The sequence below is a fragment of the Toxotes jaculatrix genome, chromosome 18 (assembly GCF_017976425.1).
Source record: "Toxotes jaculatrix isolate fToxJac2 chromosome 18, fToxJac2.pri, whole genome shotgun sequence".
Taxonomy (NCBI): domain Eukaryota; kingdom Metazoa; phylum Chordata; class Actinopteri; family Toxotidae; genus Toxotes; species Toxotes jaculatrix.
This window is the reverse complement of record NC_054411.1, coordinates 20,893,616-20,910,667: the sequence shown is the minus strand read 5'-3', so window position 1 is coordinate 20,910,667 and position 17,052 is coordinate 20,893,616. Positions and strand designations below refer to the sequence as shown.

General features: G+C 40.4%; 1 protein-coding gene across 2 annotated transcripts in view; it reads right to left on the bottom strand.

Annotated features, from left to right (window-relative positions):
* The window catches only part of si:dkeyp-72e1.9 (syntaxin-binding protein 4), a 50,427-nt gene that overhangs the window by 24,587 nt on the left and 8,788 nt on the right, over positions 1-17,052 (bottom strand). The window contains exons 1-2 of one of the 2 annotated variants that reach the window (XM_041061831.1): positions 10,171-10,302; positions 4,780-4,853 (exon numbers count right to left, since the gene is read on the bottom strand). In XM_041061831.1, the coding sequence (XP_040917765.1) occupies positions 4,780-4,853; positions 10,171-10,217 (121 nt within the window). In that variant the 5' untranslated portion in view covers positions 10,218-10,302. Of the gene's footprint in view, positions 1-4,779; positions 4,854-10,170; positions 10,303-17,052 lie in introns of those variants that run through there. The other variant, XM_041061830.1, reaches the window with a different exon arrangement.

Genomic DNA, 17,052 nt, shown 5'->3' with positions numbered 1-17,052 from the left:
CAACTCTAAGTCACTGTATCAGACAAGTATTTCCACAGTAAAAAGCTGCTGAAGTCCAAGTGGAACAAATGCTAATTAGCTCACATAAATGAATAATAATAATTTGGTGCAGATGGGATTTTGAATATTGTGAGCTCAGGGAGGAGGAGGGAAGGTCACTTGTCGGCAGCTGCCATCTTCTTGGCGTACTGCTGACAGAAGAGGAATGGGAGGGTCACATGAGTCAGCTCTGCAGTCACTCTTTGACTCCAAGGGGCAGGAACATGTTCATTCACTAGAACAGGTTCTGGGCCTCTGGGATTGTTGGGGACATTTACAAGACTGTTGTGGGATTGTGGGAAATATACTAACATGGTCAAAATGTTTATTTACTGTGTGGTACATTATTAGTACCAGGCTTTGAATTTTGTTCAAAGTCAGCAACAACTACTGGTTCAAATGAAACAAGTTGTAGGATTTTGTGTTGATGAGTCACTCATTTCTCAGCCTGACCTCCTGGATTACATTTACTATAATCTGTATTGTTGGCCAAAGGTCTTTGTGGGTCCAGACCATAGACCATGCAACAGTCCCTGTAGCCATCACGGTCACAGGGTGTAGGTGCTCCTCCATCAGTTCTCGTCACACCTGATATCCAGATGGTTTAAATGGCTGCTCTTAGGTCATTAGCATCAGGTTGAAGAGTTCAAAGACTCTGATTTATACATAGAGAAATACAATTTAAATATTTTTGGTTTAGTTCAACTTGTCCACGTTGCTGTTCACCTTCAATCCTCAACATCCCCAAATAGCCTCTGTCATTCTGTACCTACTGAACTGCAGGTATAAGTGGTATCAGTTCACTTATTTAACAATAGATCCATTTTATAATTGGGAAAGCATGTACATATGTGTATTAATACAACACTCTCAATTATGAAGGCTCTAATGTTCAGTGTTTTGTTGAAGCTGTCTGAGGATGCAGGCAGCAAGCTTGAGCTGGTTAGTCTACCTTATTTAACTATGAGATCTGTGGTTCTTTAGCTTAAGGCTGAAGTTGGCCTGTAACCACAGAGACGAGATGGTAACACTAATTGGGTCTGGAGCGAAAGGGGCTCATGTTAATTATCGCCTGTTGGAAGAATGGGGTTGTAAAGTTCCTCATCTCAGTACCCCCCCCCCCCCCCCCCCCCACCCCACCCCACCCCCCCGCCCTCCCTTACTCCTCTCCGAGGAAAAGGGTTTCTTGTTCTTTTGTTCAGCCTCAAAGCGTTCCACCTCCCCCGCCTCTCATCAGATAAGGAAAAACATCATTCTAACGCATAGAAAGCTGGAGCAAGTATAAAAAGACATGCCTCTCTCCCTCTTATTCAGCCTCACATTTTGTTTTCCAAATTATTTTCACGCTCCTAATGCGTCAAGGGCATGTTTGCTACGCAGAGATTAAAGGGTCCAACAGACCTTGTAAAGATCGGAATATTCAAAGTGATGAGAAAGGCACAGTTTCTTCTAAAAATGTTTTAGAATACCCCAGATGACAGAAGAACATAATGAACAAGATGTTTACTGAATGGCACAGAGCCATTTGTGGACATCAGAGGGCTGAAAATCTGTTTCTTTAGAGTTCACTCTGCAGATTCTACCAACATGTTGACAGAATTAAAGGAGCAGTGCGTGGCATTTAGGAGGGTCTACTGGCAGAAACGGAATCCAATGTTCATAATAACGTTTTCACTCCTGTATAATCACCTGAATCTAACAATTGTAGCATTTTCGTTAGCTTGGAAGCCCTGTCTTATCTACATAAGAAGCAAGTCCTCTTCCTCATAGCCTACCACGTCGCACCACCATGTTTCTGCAGTAGGCCAGAGCGAAAACAACAAAGACAATTTCACGTTTTCTTATGTAATCTGAAGGCCACCGTAGTTTCTTCTACATGCTTGTAAAGGGAGCAGTGAGGGAAGAGGTACTCAGTTGGCTGCAATCTGCAACCTCGCCGCTAGATGCTACTAAATCCTACACACTGATCCTTTAACCGTGACAGATGATTTTCACTATGAAAATTTTCAACCGCCCACACGCTGAGTTGGTTGCAGCTTTCAGCTGCATTAACAAAGAGATTAGCGTGTGCTGTCCTCAGCGTGGGGCAGCAGGCGTGTTCACTACAGTGTACACAGCAGACACTAACCCTGATGCTATGGAGGCTTCGGATGTACAGAAGGCGTGGGCTGGGGGTGGAGGTGGGGGGGATCTTTGGGCTTTATGTATCAGAGCAGTGTGTACACCTAAACGTGCTCAAGTTGGATGACAATAAGCTGATTTGCTTCTCACCTGTGTGCTGCTTTTAGTACTGTGGGTCCACACACACACACACCTTCAGCCTTTCCTCCAGCTCCCTCCTCACATGCTGCACCTCTCACTGTCTCTCTTACATTATATTGAGTCTTTCTTGTCACACACCAGGCGTTCGTGTAGAGTTCGTGTTTTTATTTTTTTTTTTTAAATGCATATTTAATAAGCTGTTCCTGACAAATTCTTGTTTTTAAAGACACATTTGCCATGCCTGTCCTCCTCCGGCTTTAATGCTACAGAGGAAATTGATACTGTGTGTAATGTATAGTTCTTGACAGATGAGTTATAGGGTTTTACGTATTATTTAACTGTTAAACAATCCCACTGACATCTACTGTATTTATGTCACAGCCACTGGTACAAACTCCATTTCATTACGCTCAGTGTTGCACAGTGATCACCTGGACATAAGCTCATTATGAGGACACTTATGACTTACTGTTAATTTCATAATACATTAAAGTCTTTGCAGACCCACTCAGGCCCTTTGTAATCAATGCCTGTGACTGGACCTGCACACAAAACAATCTATTCACTTCGAAACACTCTATATACTATACATTATTTAACTGACCGTAATCTCATTATGAGGACAGTTTATAAGTTACATAATGTATTAATATCTTATAGAGCCTAGTTGACCTACATTATATTATACAATATATTTCTGTCACTGCAATTAGAATAAGCTCCATTCAAATTTCAGTGTGCTCAGGACTGCACAGTAATCAAGTTCACTATGAAGACATTTTACATCACTTGTATCTATAACTCATAAATATATATATCTATAAATAAATATCAATCACAAATCATTACCACTTGCATACATGACGATCAGTCCGTCTCTGAAAGCAGAGAGTTTTTTTAAAAGTTGTTTTTAAATGCCATGTTTGTGTCATAAAGGATGGATGGAAAAGATGGGAAAAAGTCCCATCTTTAATGTTAAAATATACTGTGCATTGACAGAATACCCAGTTTAATCTGGGGTATAAAACGGCACATCCATGAAATAATTCAGTTCATGTGTAATAGCTGTTTTAAACATCACATTCAACAACAAACTAGAGTTATGTTCTGGGTAGATTTTTTATGAATAGTCCCCCCTCTCACATACAGCTCCTCTACCTCAGCAGGATGGATTACAGTTTGACTGTAAACGCATTCATGCATGTGAACTGTTTGTCCTCGCGTAGACACAAGCTGTGAAGTAAGGATAAAAACAACAGCAGCTCCTGCATCCTTAACCCAGCTGAGTTAAGTGGGTTAGGGCTTTGCCACATGACCTACTTCCCCTCCCAGGCAAAAAAAACCACTGATATATAGCAAGGATACCTACTCTGCAGAGAAAATCCCTTTAAATGTAGGACTTACAATATTTCAGCTGATGAAAACCAGATAGTGGAGGATGGTGGCATTAGGCTGTGCATCATGTTACTTGAATAACATAAATTAACTCTTTTGCTGATTGACTTAACACAGTAGACTTTCATCCATAATAATTTTTATGATGCCTCACCCCTTATCTCCAACAAGTGGTATAACAAACTTTCAAAATGACAAATTTAGCTGCTAGGAATTGGTACAGATTCAACTACAGACCTCTGTTATGTGCCTCTGTCCTTCAGAATAAAAGTAGAGAACTTTAGAATTTCTGAGGTTCTATACTTGATGTGGTCTGGTTACTTCAGTAACAACGGTTCACGTGACTGTGTAATGTCAAAAGAGTCACTTGTAGTGATGAACCCACAAATAATTATTGCCAGCTCTGAAGTTCAGCTGTTTAGCGTCTTTCAGCTCACTGTTTTGGTTTTAAGGCCCCAAAAACTTGATCTTTCTGATTTAGTCTGCTGGCTGATAAAGACCAGGCTGATGAGCATGATGCCAGCTATCGTTCTCAGGAGTTGATAGAGACCAAACACGGAGATAAAAGGAGAGTGAGGATTGGACTTCCATTCTATTATCATTTTAACAAAAAGCGTGTCTTCATGTCTTCTTCTACTCCTCTGAAGACATGAAGACATGCTTTTTATTGAAATTAGCATTGGTGGCTGCCCCCTATTAAAAACTTTTACCTTGTGTTTGAGACCTTGTCCCTTCAGATCCTGTCACACTGTCTTGTCTTGACTTGCGCAGCTTAGAAGTTGATCGAACATTAGAAATGAATCTCTATTTTTTAAAGTCGTGTTATATTTTCTGATACACAGAGATGTCTAACTAGCTTGTCCTAGTGTCTGAAGCCACGACAGAATACTTTAGATGAGATGCAGGCCAAATTTGTTATTTTTATTTACACACGCTTGTCACGCGAGTTAAGCGTTTTTTGGAGCATCCTGTCTCTCAGCTAATGGGTGCTGGGATGTGTCCCAGCCCCTGACAACCGTATTAGTAGTTATAGTAAACTGTATTGGTAGTTATAGACCACAGGAGAGGTATTTCCGGACTTACCCAGGCCATTCTCACAATCTGTAAACTCCATGGAATGAACAGCTCGGTCTACTCCGTATGGACCCATTAGTGTCCTGTTTAGAGATGGAGGGATGGAGAAGATGGAGAAGAGAGGGAGGGAGAGACAAAAGAGACAAAAAAATGAAGTGCAACAATTTTAACGATGAGCTAAAAGTGCTTTTCCTGTTTTTCTGTCACAGAGCAGGCCCCTTTGGTTGTAAAGCTCCACATTCATATGACCACTGACCTGATGACGAACACCGAGTCTCGTGTCTGTCTCACAGTTTCTCTCTTTTTGTGTAAACAGTTGACACTGAAATTTCACTGGCGTGTCAAAACACTGGAGTTTGGGTGTGTGGCATTTCAGTCTTGAATATATTTGGTCTTCATACATTTATTTTTGTGCAACTGTCTAAGATTGGTTCAAAACAGACCAGTCTAACACATGAAACCAAAAAAAAAAACTGTAGCTGAGTGACACAGGTTCCAATCCTCTTGACAGTTTTTGGTCTCGACGGTGAATAGCCCCTGTAATCCCTGGACAAACACATTAAGTCCCTCTGGGGAGAGAACTGTTGTGTTGACACTGTCTGCCATCACTCGCTGAGAGTTACACATATTCATACACCTCTAGATGCAAGACTGAAGAAGGAAGATTCAAAGCATTTGGCTTTTCCATGTACATTTTTAACATAAGAGCAAACCAGCACTGAGCTCAGACTTGGGAAAATATATTCAGTTTTCAGCCGTGTAGAAAGGGAATCTTGGTGCTGGTCTGCACGTCTGCAGCTGCCGCCTCAGACAACAATCCACCTGAGAATACACCATCTATCTTTAAAACAGTGTTAACAGCAAAGGTAACGGCAGTCCCATCACTACATATTGTTCATTCAGCACGGGCAACATCAAGTCTTTTATGATCTGAACAAGGTCTGGAGACACAGCGTCTTGGCTGGATTTAAAAACCAAAAATCTTTTATTCTTGGTTTTCTTTAGCTCATATCAACACAGAATGTGTGTGAACTATTTTTGTGAACTACTTGTGTTGATTCCTCAGTGTTGAGTGTTTTGGAGGACGTAGCCTCTGAGGCTGCTGAATTGTATTGTATGATACTAACAGGTGTTTCAATTATTTTTCCCAGCCCAGTGAGGGGAGGCTAAATAAGAGTATAGTATAAGTATAGTTCAACAGCACCACAAGCTAAAGGCTAAAATTCTAGCTAGATGTTCCTAATAAACTGCCACCAGAGCATATATGGAGTTAGCTGTGATTATGGTAGAATACAACAACTGAGACTGACTACATCTTATCTGTAGACTTACTGACTAATATTCTGTATATGGAAGCAAAGCTTGTATGGACATATACTGTAACAAATGTACAATAAATCATACACATATATATATTAAAAAAACATCACAATTAGTGTTAAAACCCAAATTTGGCAACACCAAACAGAAAAATAGGAAAAAACTAGCAGCTAACTTTCCAGGTAATTAGGTAAAACCATAACACAACAATATCACAAAACCAAATCACAATATTCAAGATGTAAAGAAGAACGCAAAACAACCACCTCGCTGCTATTCAGCTGATAACAGTGAGCAAGAGAGCTATATTCTAATTCTGTATAACTATCCACTGTCCTCTCATCAAAGACAAAGTACTCCAGAAATTTAGAACAACGCTCCTATCCTACACAGCAGATTTTTTTGATGTAGTGCAGTTCGAAAGGATCAAAATTGATGAACCAGAACCAGAGATGTTGTCTTTTTCATTCCATGCATCCATCTCCATTCAATGCGGCACCTGACAGCACCATGGCCTAGAGCCTGTAGCCTGCAGCAGAGTTGAGGAGCAGAACATTTATCAGACTCACCTGAAAAACTACATCATCGGAAATTTAATCAAAGGCCGAAAATGACCTATGTTTCTGTTTTTCTGGTTAGTGACTGCTCGTACTCATGTGAATAATGACTGCTGACTCTAAGAAGCAAATGTGGACGTAGTATGATGTTACTATTATGGTTGAGTGTGTGGTCCTGTGGGATTGAGCCAATCATCAAAAAAGAGCCCTGTGTGGTCAGTGTGGACGCAAAATTTGATGTTTCAAATTTGGAGATTTGCAGTCAAGCATCGGTGTTTAAGGAACCTGCTGCAGGTCTGCCACGTGTGGCCTGCTTAACTGTCTGTCTCATTATCAGAGACCTGACTTTTAATTGACTCTGGTTTTTATTTGAGGAAATACAGTACAACGGAAGATCTGTCTTTTAAGCCAGACAGAGGCTAAAGAGGCTGATAAACCTACTGTTCTGAGAATCCCATCAGAAAATAGGGTTGTTTTGGAACACAACGGCAATTAACCAGTCTTCTCATTTAGGTAAGAGGACTTGTGAAGACCTGGCTTCAAGTCCTGACCTACTCTGCATCCAGAGTCTGGGCTTTAGCCTTTAGGGTGTTACACAGTGCATGCAAAAGGATTAAAACACTGCAGGCTGCCTTTGTATAACCATCAACATGCTTAAAATAATTAGAACAAACACCTCACTTTCTGTCTCGTACTTGTATTCATTATTCTTTACGTCCTACAAATCAAATCAAATTGTCAAATTTCTTTTGCATAGTTAAGTAATAAAGTGCAAAAGGACGTTTTCACAGATGTAACCAAAAAACTTCAATGAGAAACGATATTTTAAGTTATTTAGATTTGAGTTCTGCTTCAGCTTTACGAATGCAGGTGCAAAAGGAGACCATATAAAGCTGAGCCACAGTCAACAGGACAAAATAAAAAGCATCTTGGTCAGAGCTCACACACTGTACAGTAATCTCCAGTAGATGAGGTTGGCAGAAATGATCGTTGACTTATGTAACAGCGCTGCACATGAACCGAGCCCAGTTTTCCTAATCCATCTAACATTGGCTCCAAGTAGCAATTAAAGAACATCCATTTGTTCTGACTGTTCACTACAAAAGATAATGTAAAACACCTGAGATTAACAAGATCAACTAGCACATAATAATATTAGCAACACTTTGTTAGTAAATTGAAGAGGATAATTGTGTTCATTTTGGGAATCTGGAGCAGTGTCTTCTCAGCGATGACACTCACAGTCCCCTGTTCACTCGTCACCAGAATGACAAGAAGGGTTTTCAATATTTCAGCGGCAGAGGGTTTCACCAGCAGCCACCTGACACTTCCCTCCTGTCACTGAAACAATGAGGCTAATTGAGGACATGCTGAACTTCAAGTGAAAAAAAAAATGTCCTTATGAATAAAAGCACAGTCAGCAGCAGAATGTACTATTCATAAAACGGGAAGACAGACAGAAGTGCGAAGCAATGACGTGGAAACACACGATTTAAGATGATGCTCTCATGCTAGTCATCGATTCATGTGTATATTGAACCTTGACAGCGCAGCACAGTTGTTATAAAGTGATATGATCCTTCAATCACATGTGAAGACTTTGAGATGTGGCTGAAAAGCGCTAGAAAAAAAGAATTAAAATTAAAATTGAATTTTCTTATCTTCATCAAAAATCATGATAATTATAATGAAAATTCGAATGTACCTGTGTGAATATTTTATTTTTTTTGTTCAAACTACTGTATTCAAGGTCAAGAATGAAATGATTATTTTATTTACATAAAACACAGCTTTAAAATCTTTTTAAAAACCGCATTATTTACATAACCATGTTGCCCATCAACTGCCGCTCATCAGAAATTAGACACATCACTCCTGTGCTGGCGCCTGCATCGCGTGGTACAGCACGAGGTACAAGCAATATAGTAATCCTCATCCAAACACTGCTCTACAGTGCCAGCAGTCGAATTTTCCTTTCGTTCAGTCTTTTCTATATTAAAAAAAAAACCAGGTAGGCACCTGTGACAAAAAGCAAGCCGCACTGAGCCAGTAAACAAGTAAAACTGATTAAATATAGCACGAGTCTCACTGTTTGATTCTCATAACTTGTCGAAAGCTAAGCACTGCATTATTGTGAGAAAGAAAACGTTATTTTTTTTTTGCCAAAAGAAGAGACTCTATACCCCTCACACAGTTGTTCCGGTTCTTCCCGAGGAGATGATCCACTACATTCACTTCACTCACTTTAATCAGGATGATTTGGCACCAGAGTTGTAAACACAAGAAGAGCCAGCTTTTCCTCCTTAATTCTTTTTTTTAAATGTTTGGGTTCCTTTCTGTCTGAGTCACAAGTTGTACTTGTATCATTACACAATGTTTGCCCACCACTATGTTTGCTACATTGTCGTGGGGCTCCAAATGCCTCCATCACACTGTATTTAAACCAAGATTAAGATGAAAACCTGCAGGAAACACTGATTAAACATGAAAGTATCACAACAGGCTTTTGTATATTATTCAAAGGAAAAGGCTAAAATCACGTTTCCTTGTTGTGGTGTTCTTAGTAACCACTTCAGCATCCAGCATGAAATTATTTAGTGTTGATCTGGACTACAGAGTTAGACTAGGCTGGTAGAAGGGATGCAAATAACACATTTAAAAACACAATCGGTGATCTACAATCAATAAAAGGGAAGCTTCATCATTAAAATTCATGAGCCTGCTATACTCCTGTTAAGAGGGTCTTTACAGAAATAATCCTCGGAAGTGGCTCATACTGTCTTTACTTAAAGGACAAAAAGACAGTTTCTTTTAAGTAAACTGAACTGACAACAGTAAGGGGAGAGGTGAGAAGTAGGTATTAATGGTTGATGATCTGCATGTGCTCAACAGGACATCACTACTGATTAACTGATTAAATCCTGGTGTTACCTTGATTTCAGATATGAATGAATTTACTCTGAACTTCCTACATAACCCTTCATCTGAAGAAGTCAGCTAAAATCGTGAGACTAACTTTTTTTTCGGAAAGACTATTACAGGTTACATTATAAGCCACAGGATGGACAGAATTAAATTAAAAAGCAATCAGCTCTGCTCGCGCGCGGCGCACGAGCCCCATAGACGACAGACGGAGAGGGGTCTATCCTATTCAGCCTAATGGTCACTGAAATAACACACACACACCCTTTGTGTTGCCTGTTGATAAACATTAGGAAATACACTCCGTTAAAGCATTTTCACACACCGTAAACGCAGCACCGTTGATCGAGTGACAGTTAACGGCTTAGCGCGCGAACGCCGCACGAGCCCCCAGTTCAATGAAAACACCGTTTTTACCCCCCACACATACAATAACATCTCCATTTTTCACCTGTTCTTCCACAAACAGAAGCAGTAAATGTGACTCCAGCACCGCCACTACAACATACACTCAACACCTGACTAAGAGTATATAGGCACTCCGCGGCGTCCACCCCCGCGTTCCATCCTCAAAGACCCTCAACATTTTTTTTTTTTTTACCTGCTAATGATGACAGCTCCTTTATACATGACTGAAAAGGTTGGCATTTTGACATGGAGCCCGCTTCTCCGGTGAAACGGACGGACGGACGGACGGTCGCTCGGGTCGGTCGGTCGGAGCTCCCGCACGAGCCTTCAGCCTTCAGCTTTCAGCCACATGATGGGTCTGTCTACACAGGCAGCCTCTAATTCCAGTTAACCAGACTGCCCGCTCCAAACATCTCCACCTTCACCCACTCACATTTAATCTCTTACATAACTAAAGTCGAAAAATGACAAAAAAAAAAAAACAGGGCACTGAGACTGAGCAAATGTTTTTTTGTTTTTTTTTTTTGTGGAGGTTTCTCATCACACGTTTCCTCAGAGAGCACCTGACACCATGTCTGTGCCTGCTGGGCTACGTTTGTTGCTTGAAACCAGAGCAAGTGAAGTTGTTGATTCTGTCCCTTTTTTTTTTTTTTTTTTTTTTTTTTTTTTTTTTTTTACTGATAGTTATTCGGGGTGTTCTCAGTTCCAGTTACAGCTCCAGTGTGTGGAACATTTTTCAAGTTTGTTCAAATATTATATCAACCAGGTTATATTGGATTCTAATACAGTCATTATAAAAAAAAATCTAACCTCACTTTATTTTTAAATATTATCATCTAAAAGTTAGTTTAAAAATAACAGAATCTTAGTGGTAAATGACTTTTCTACACAACAGAAAAGATTTGGGATGAAATATTTCCTCTGCCACCACACTGCACTAACAGCTGCTTGTTCCGCCAAAGAGAACTGCAGCAGAGCAGGAGAGGGGCTTAGATGCCTTTAAACACATTAATGCATAAGTGCCCCACTCTCCCATTTAGAGACAGCAATTTAATCCTCAGTTGTCGTCCATTACTTAGAATTGTCATTTGTCGTTCAGGCCTGTCAGCATCTGTTTTGTTGCTGCCGGTTCAGGCTGCAGCCAGCAAATTATTTTCCACTGCCGAACAACATCTATTTCTGTTTTTGATAAATAAACAAATGTTATTTCGTGAAGTATAACAACAGAAAGAAACGTTCTTTCTTTGAAAGTCATATATCAGACATGATGAGACAATAAAACATCGCATCCATACAGTTTCTATTTTCACTTAGTTGTACAGGGTGGAACACGCTTTTTCCAAGCCAAGGCAGGGAAGCACACACATATCCAACCCATCACAGACTAACACAGACAAACACACCTGAATTATAGACCTAGCAAAAATGGTAAGGTCCCGATTCACTGTATGTCAGTGAAAGGTGTGTTTCTTTCCCTTTTCCCAGGTTGCAGTGGAGTTCGGAATCATGTGATGGTCTAAATGCTGCTTCAGAGAAACAAACGCATACTCGTATCCATCAGTGTAATATGATTCTGCAAACTGTTTGCTGTAAATCTGAGTAAACACTGAAAAACACATAAAAAATCCGCAACTGGTAGCTTCAATGCAAAATACAGCACCACCGTGCAGGAAAATATTAATTTGGCACAAACACAAGGAACCAATAGCTTCACTACCAAGCTTAATACATGTGAAAATTTCCTAGAATACAGTCTATATCAGCTCAGCGTAGCGTCATAATCCCTGGCACACAGGCACAGGAGACATCCTCGAGTAAATTTGGCCCAACCGACTGTGCAACAGCTGAAAACGTACCTGGCAAAACCTAGAGGCACTTTCAACCTTTGGAACATGTCTTTGTTTTTTTGTTTTTGTTTTTCTCGGACGTCTGATTCTCGCTGTCAACACCGGCTCTGCGTATTCCCCCTCATGATGCGGTGCAGCTGCCAAGCAGATATGAAGGGTGCCAATTGATGAAGAGATGATAAGCTTATGGTAAAAGGATAATACACACAAATCCATATGGCACAACAACGTGCTAAATATAGACCTTTATAAGAGGGCTACTCGGTTACTCTGAACACTAAGCACAGATTATGCTACATTTCTTCAAACTCTACACACACACACATTATAGTCTATTATTGGGATAATATTTAATATTTTACACTATATTTTTGACTTATGTATTTTTAGAAGCAGATATGGTGATTTGCTTTGGCTTCTACAACTAGCAGCTGTTAGCTCACCGCCCATGTGTAAAGCTCTATTTGGCTACATTAACATCCATCACGTTTCTGGCAATGAAACAACACATTTGTGGGTTGGAAACCAAAACAATGAGGGGAACGGGAGACTTTGTGATGCTTTTCTGTAAATGAATCACTATGGCAGACAGCTTTTACATTCGAACCATTGTTAATACAAAACATTTCTTAGTGCAGCCAGGCTAGGATAGAACAACCCACTGGATTTTACTTAAGAGATGTGGAGAGAGCAGAGGCAGCTCCTGCTGAGGAAAAAGTACATGCTGTAACTGAATCAACTCTTCAGAGGGTGAGACATCAGAAGCCTCTCAATAAGGCTCCTCTGAAAAGAAAAAAAATGTTTCTAGATCTTGTATTGTCCATTTTAAATGAACTGACTATTTTAAAACTGCACTGGCGACCATGTGTAATGTGAAAGGTGTTGGATGTAGCTACCACAGGAAACTTTTTAGCCTCCTTTAGCTCATTGTTGTGGTTCTCTAACAGAAGAACCGTGGCTGAATCTTGGCTCAGATTTCAACTTTATGAAACTAAGAGAATCCTGTTGGATCCCTACACTCTCGAAAGAACTGGAATTAAATAAACCATTATTTAAAGTGACAGCAGTGCAGCGATTCATCTAAAGCCAGGCCAAGGTTTCTGATGTTTACTCAGCTGTGGAGATTAGAAGAAGCTGGAGGCTGTCCAGCCTCTTACCCAACCCCAAGGTCTTGTATTGACTCCAGAGACAGGCTTTGAGAGCACAGATGTAAGCTCGGCCGTTATGGTACCCAACTTGTTGTCACTGCTGTTGGCGGAACCCTGAAATATGGAATTAAAATCAGAGAATGGTGAATGAAAATCATTTCCATTCAGTTTAAGTGCGTATTATGAGGACCCCGACACGTCCAGATTACTACCCGCACACAAGACGCAAAGTCATTTAACACGATCGCCTAGCCGTGCATGTGTCTGTATCCGGTATCAGATTTTACGACCAAATTTCATCATCTTGGTGATGTAACAGTTGCACACCAACATGCCAATCCTTCTGTGATACGATAACACCAGGACAGGATGAATGACTGATGACAGTAAACTGTCACAGCAGCTCACCAACACACACACGAATCCTGACGTCTTACTGTAAATCACTGCACAGCCAGAGGAACGACTTCACTCCCACTACAGTTTGACTGGGGTTTTGAAAGCTGATGCTGATACCAGTGTTGTTGTTGTTATCTGTAGCGACAACAAGTCCCCTAACAAAAACTACAGAAAACATCATATGTCTCATACCCTCTGATACAAACCTGATAGGAACATTTCCTGAATTAGCTGACAGGAGATAAACTCTAAGTAACTCTTTTACAGTGTAACAAGGCTAAGGTTTAGGAACAGAAACAACTTGGTTAGGTTTAGGGAAAGATAGCGGTTCAGGTTAAAATGTGTACTAACTAAGGTTAGAGGACCTTGGTCACTGTGGTTACGATAATAAACATGCGGTCAAGGATATGGAACTACTGACTGGAAAACGGGACACAAACAGTGGTCTCCTGTGTTAAATGTTTTGTCAACGTCAATGCTATCCTAGGGCATTTGCTAAAACAACTGATGTGGCCTCACGCAATCATTAGAGGCCGCTTAACAATAAAATGTAAGTATGAGTCATAACAAAACCTATGGAATCATGTTTTTATGGTTGGATAGTCACCATGTTTTCACAGCATCACTTAGTGTACACCTCAGACTGAAACCCAGGTTCAGAGGAGTTTAGCTAACGTGTTGAACCAGTTAAACACAGGTCTAAGGCTCAACACTACATCTGTTGCTGCTGTAGTTCCTGTAATTTTGGCAGGGGAGTGATCCACTCCACGCTTCCGCCACACATGGTCTAAACCTGAACTTGCTTCTCTGTCAATGGAAGACAAACACATTCATGTTCGATGTCAAGATCATTTGCGAGAAATTCAAGAAAGAACTCCAGTTGCAGGGCAGTTTGTTGTTCCTTTCACCATACTGACAGCCATTCAGAGGGGCACGATTTGCTCTCTGGGGACCTTAAGGCATTCATCTTCCTCTGCTATCCATGTTTCATTAGTTTGGTGTGTTTTGTGTGGTTTTCAAATGGCAATCCAACATTTGGGGTAAGCCACCTAGATTCATTCAGTGGGCATTTGATTTGGTTGACTTGTGTTTACTTTGATCAGCCACTGGATTACATAATATATGAAATCCTGCATTTTTTTTTTAAAACTCTAATACCTAGAGAGGCTTAGCCGTTTTCAAAGCGTCTTTGCAAGATGCTTTGAAGAACTGAAGGGTGCATTAAACCTGAACCAAAAAGGCAGAGGGCTGCAGGGTGTTACCATATATACTTCACTTTGGAGATCGAGCATTCTGTTTTTGGTTGTGTGCTTTGGGCTGCCAGGGTCTGTAAATGTTTTTTACTTCCCTTTCTATTTTGAGGTTGATGTACACAGTAACTGATTCAAATGAAATTCAAAGACAAGTAAAGATTTAAAGCTGCATAATTGGATTTTTTGGCCACTTTGGATTTTTGGGCACAGCAGAGCAAGATTAAAACACAACATTCATACTTGAATGTTGTGCTGATATGGAATGTGTAAGTGAAAAGTTACCTATTAACAAATTCAGCAAACGCAGCTAAATTATTATTCAATTAAGGTGGTGTTTGTTTCCACTTGATGAATGTCACTCTCCTTTTCGCTCTGTTTTAGTCTCCACCTATTCCTGAGAAACAATTCTGGCTATTTAGCTGCTAAATGATCCCTTATTTCCGGCTGGAAATAAGGTTGATGAGCACGGTGTCTGCAAATGAAAATAAGCTAAAGGAAACTAAAAAAAGGACTGTAGAGCTGAGTGGAATGTAAAAATGCTAGTTTCATACCCACAGCAATCTCAGATGCATCATGAACAATGGCAAAATCCTCTAAAACTTGTAAAAACAGAACTAGGCACTGTAAAAATATACAGTATAAAAATGTACAGTAATGTTAAACCTGAGCCTGCCGCCTTTTATTATTATTACATTTATGGAGCCTTATGCTTGTTGGATACTTGTGAGCAGAGAGAAAACAATGATGACTCGTCCTCTAGCGAGCTGCATCACTGTTGGTTTAAAACAGATTTAGCTGTCGCAAATTTAATTAGACCACTCTGTCAAATTTCATCTGTTATCATAAAGATTTCAGCTGCCTACAGTCAAACAGTGCTCAATCATATATTGATAAGACTTTATGACCATATCTGAGGTGTTTAGCTAGATATTTGTGTATTTATCCATCCATTAACCTCCTATGCCTCAGCTTCACTGAAAAGGGTTAAAATGATTTTTACACACTGGTCTGCCACCAGAAAAAACCCAATGTAAAATCAGTGTGAAACTTCTTCTAAATGCTGCCAACCACGCTGAGAATGAACTGCCAGCTCTGTAGTTCTACATAGAGTTGCCTCTTTAAGCTAAATGCTTTCCAGTATGCATTCACTCACTCCCCCCGAACCACACACACTTTTTCATCATACACAGATTTATTCTCTTTTTCTATTTGGCAGCCATGGCAACAACCATTTGCCTCAGAACTTTAATCACTAAATCTGCACAGTGGGTCGTTATCAGATTATGAGATTATCCAATCCTCACTGAGAAATCAAACAGGCCCGGACTCAATCACAGAGACGTTGGCACGCATGCTCACACACACACACACTAATATGATAAGTGTGTGTGTGTGTGTTTGTAACACAAAGACAAGACAGAAACTAAAGAGATGGGTGGCACAGGCAAGTGTTTTCAGTTACGAGGCTGCCCTCTATAGATGAGGAAGATAAGCTACAGGTTCAGACTAACAGGTCCTGGATGCTGCACTGATCTCTGAGGGAGGTTCAGGACTCTGAGTTGGTTCCTGGGAGACCTCAGCAGTATAAGGCTACCAAACACAGCTGTGTCAGAATTCAGTGTTTCTCATTGTAACGCATTTGTATTTACGTTTGGCCAATGTGTGATGTTTTGGCTGCATAGATCTGACTCAGACTGAGACTATTTTGCATAAGTTTAAACTTAACACAGCTCTGATCAGTGGTGGCTGGTCAACAGATGGAGGGCATGCAGCGCCGCAGCAGCCATGAGCAAAAGAAATGTTTTTACGTTTAAGATGAAGTATCACGTTAATCACACAAATGAGTCTCTTCTGTATTTCTCTTCTGAATTGTAATCTTAATTTACACTTTCTAGATCAGAGCTGCCTAATGTACATACAACACACAGACACACAGACACACAGACACACACACACACACACACACACACACACACACACACACACACACACACACACACACACACACACAGTGTTTCTTGAATCATTTAAAGGATCAAAATAGGCAGCAGCTGGTGCCTGGAGGAGGGAAAGAAAAGACATTCATGTGCCTGGGTACCAGCTCTCGCCCTGAGGTCAACTTGACTGGAGCAAAAGGTGATTATCACATTTGGAGAAAATCGATACTGTCTTGCCTTTCAGGTTATAATAATGAATAATTAAAGAATGGGTTTGCAATTTGTCAAGTCTTTCTAAAAACAATGGTCAGATGCCCACATGAACAGTGAAACAGGTTTTGTTTGGAGTAATCCAAACTGTTCAGACAGGCCATGGATCGCTCCATCCACGATCATTGTTGTCCCATGTCTAAACTCCACTTAATCTCTGAAATTCTGGAAAAAATAAATTATTGATTCAAAGCAGCTTCTTGCAGCCATGGAAAACAACG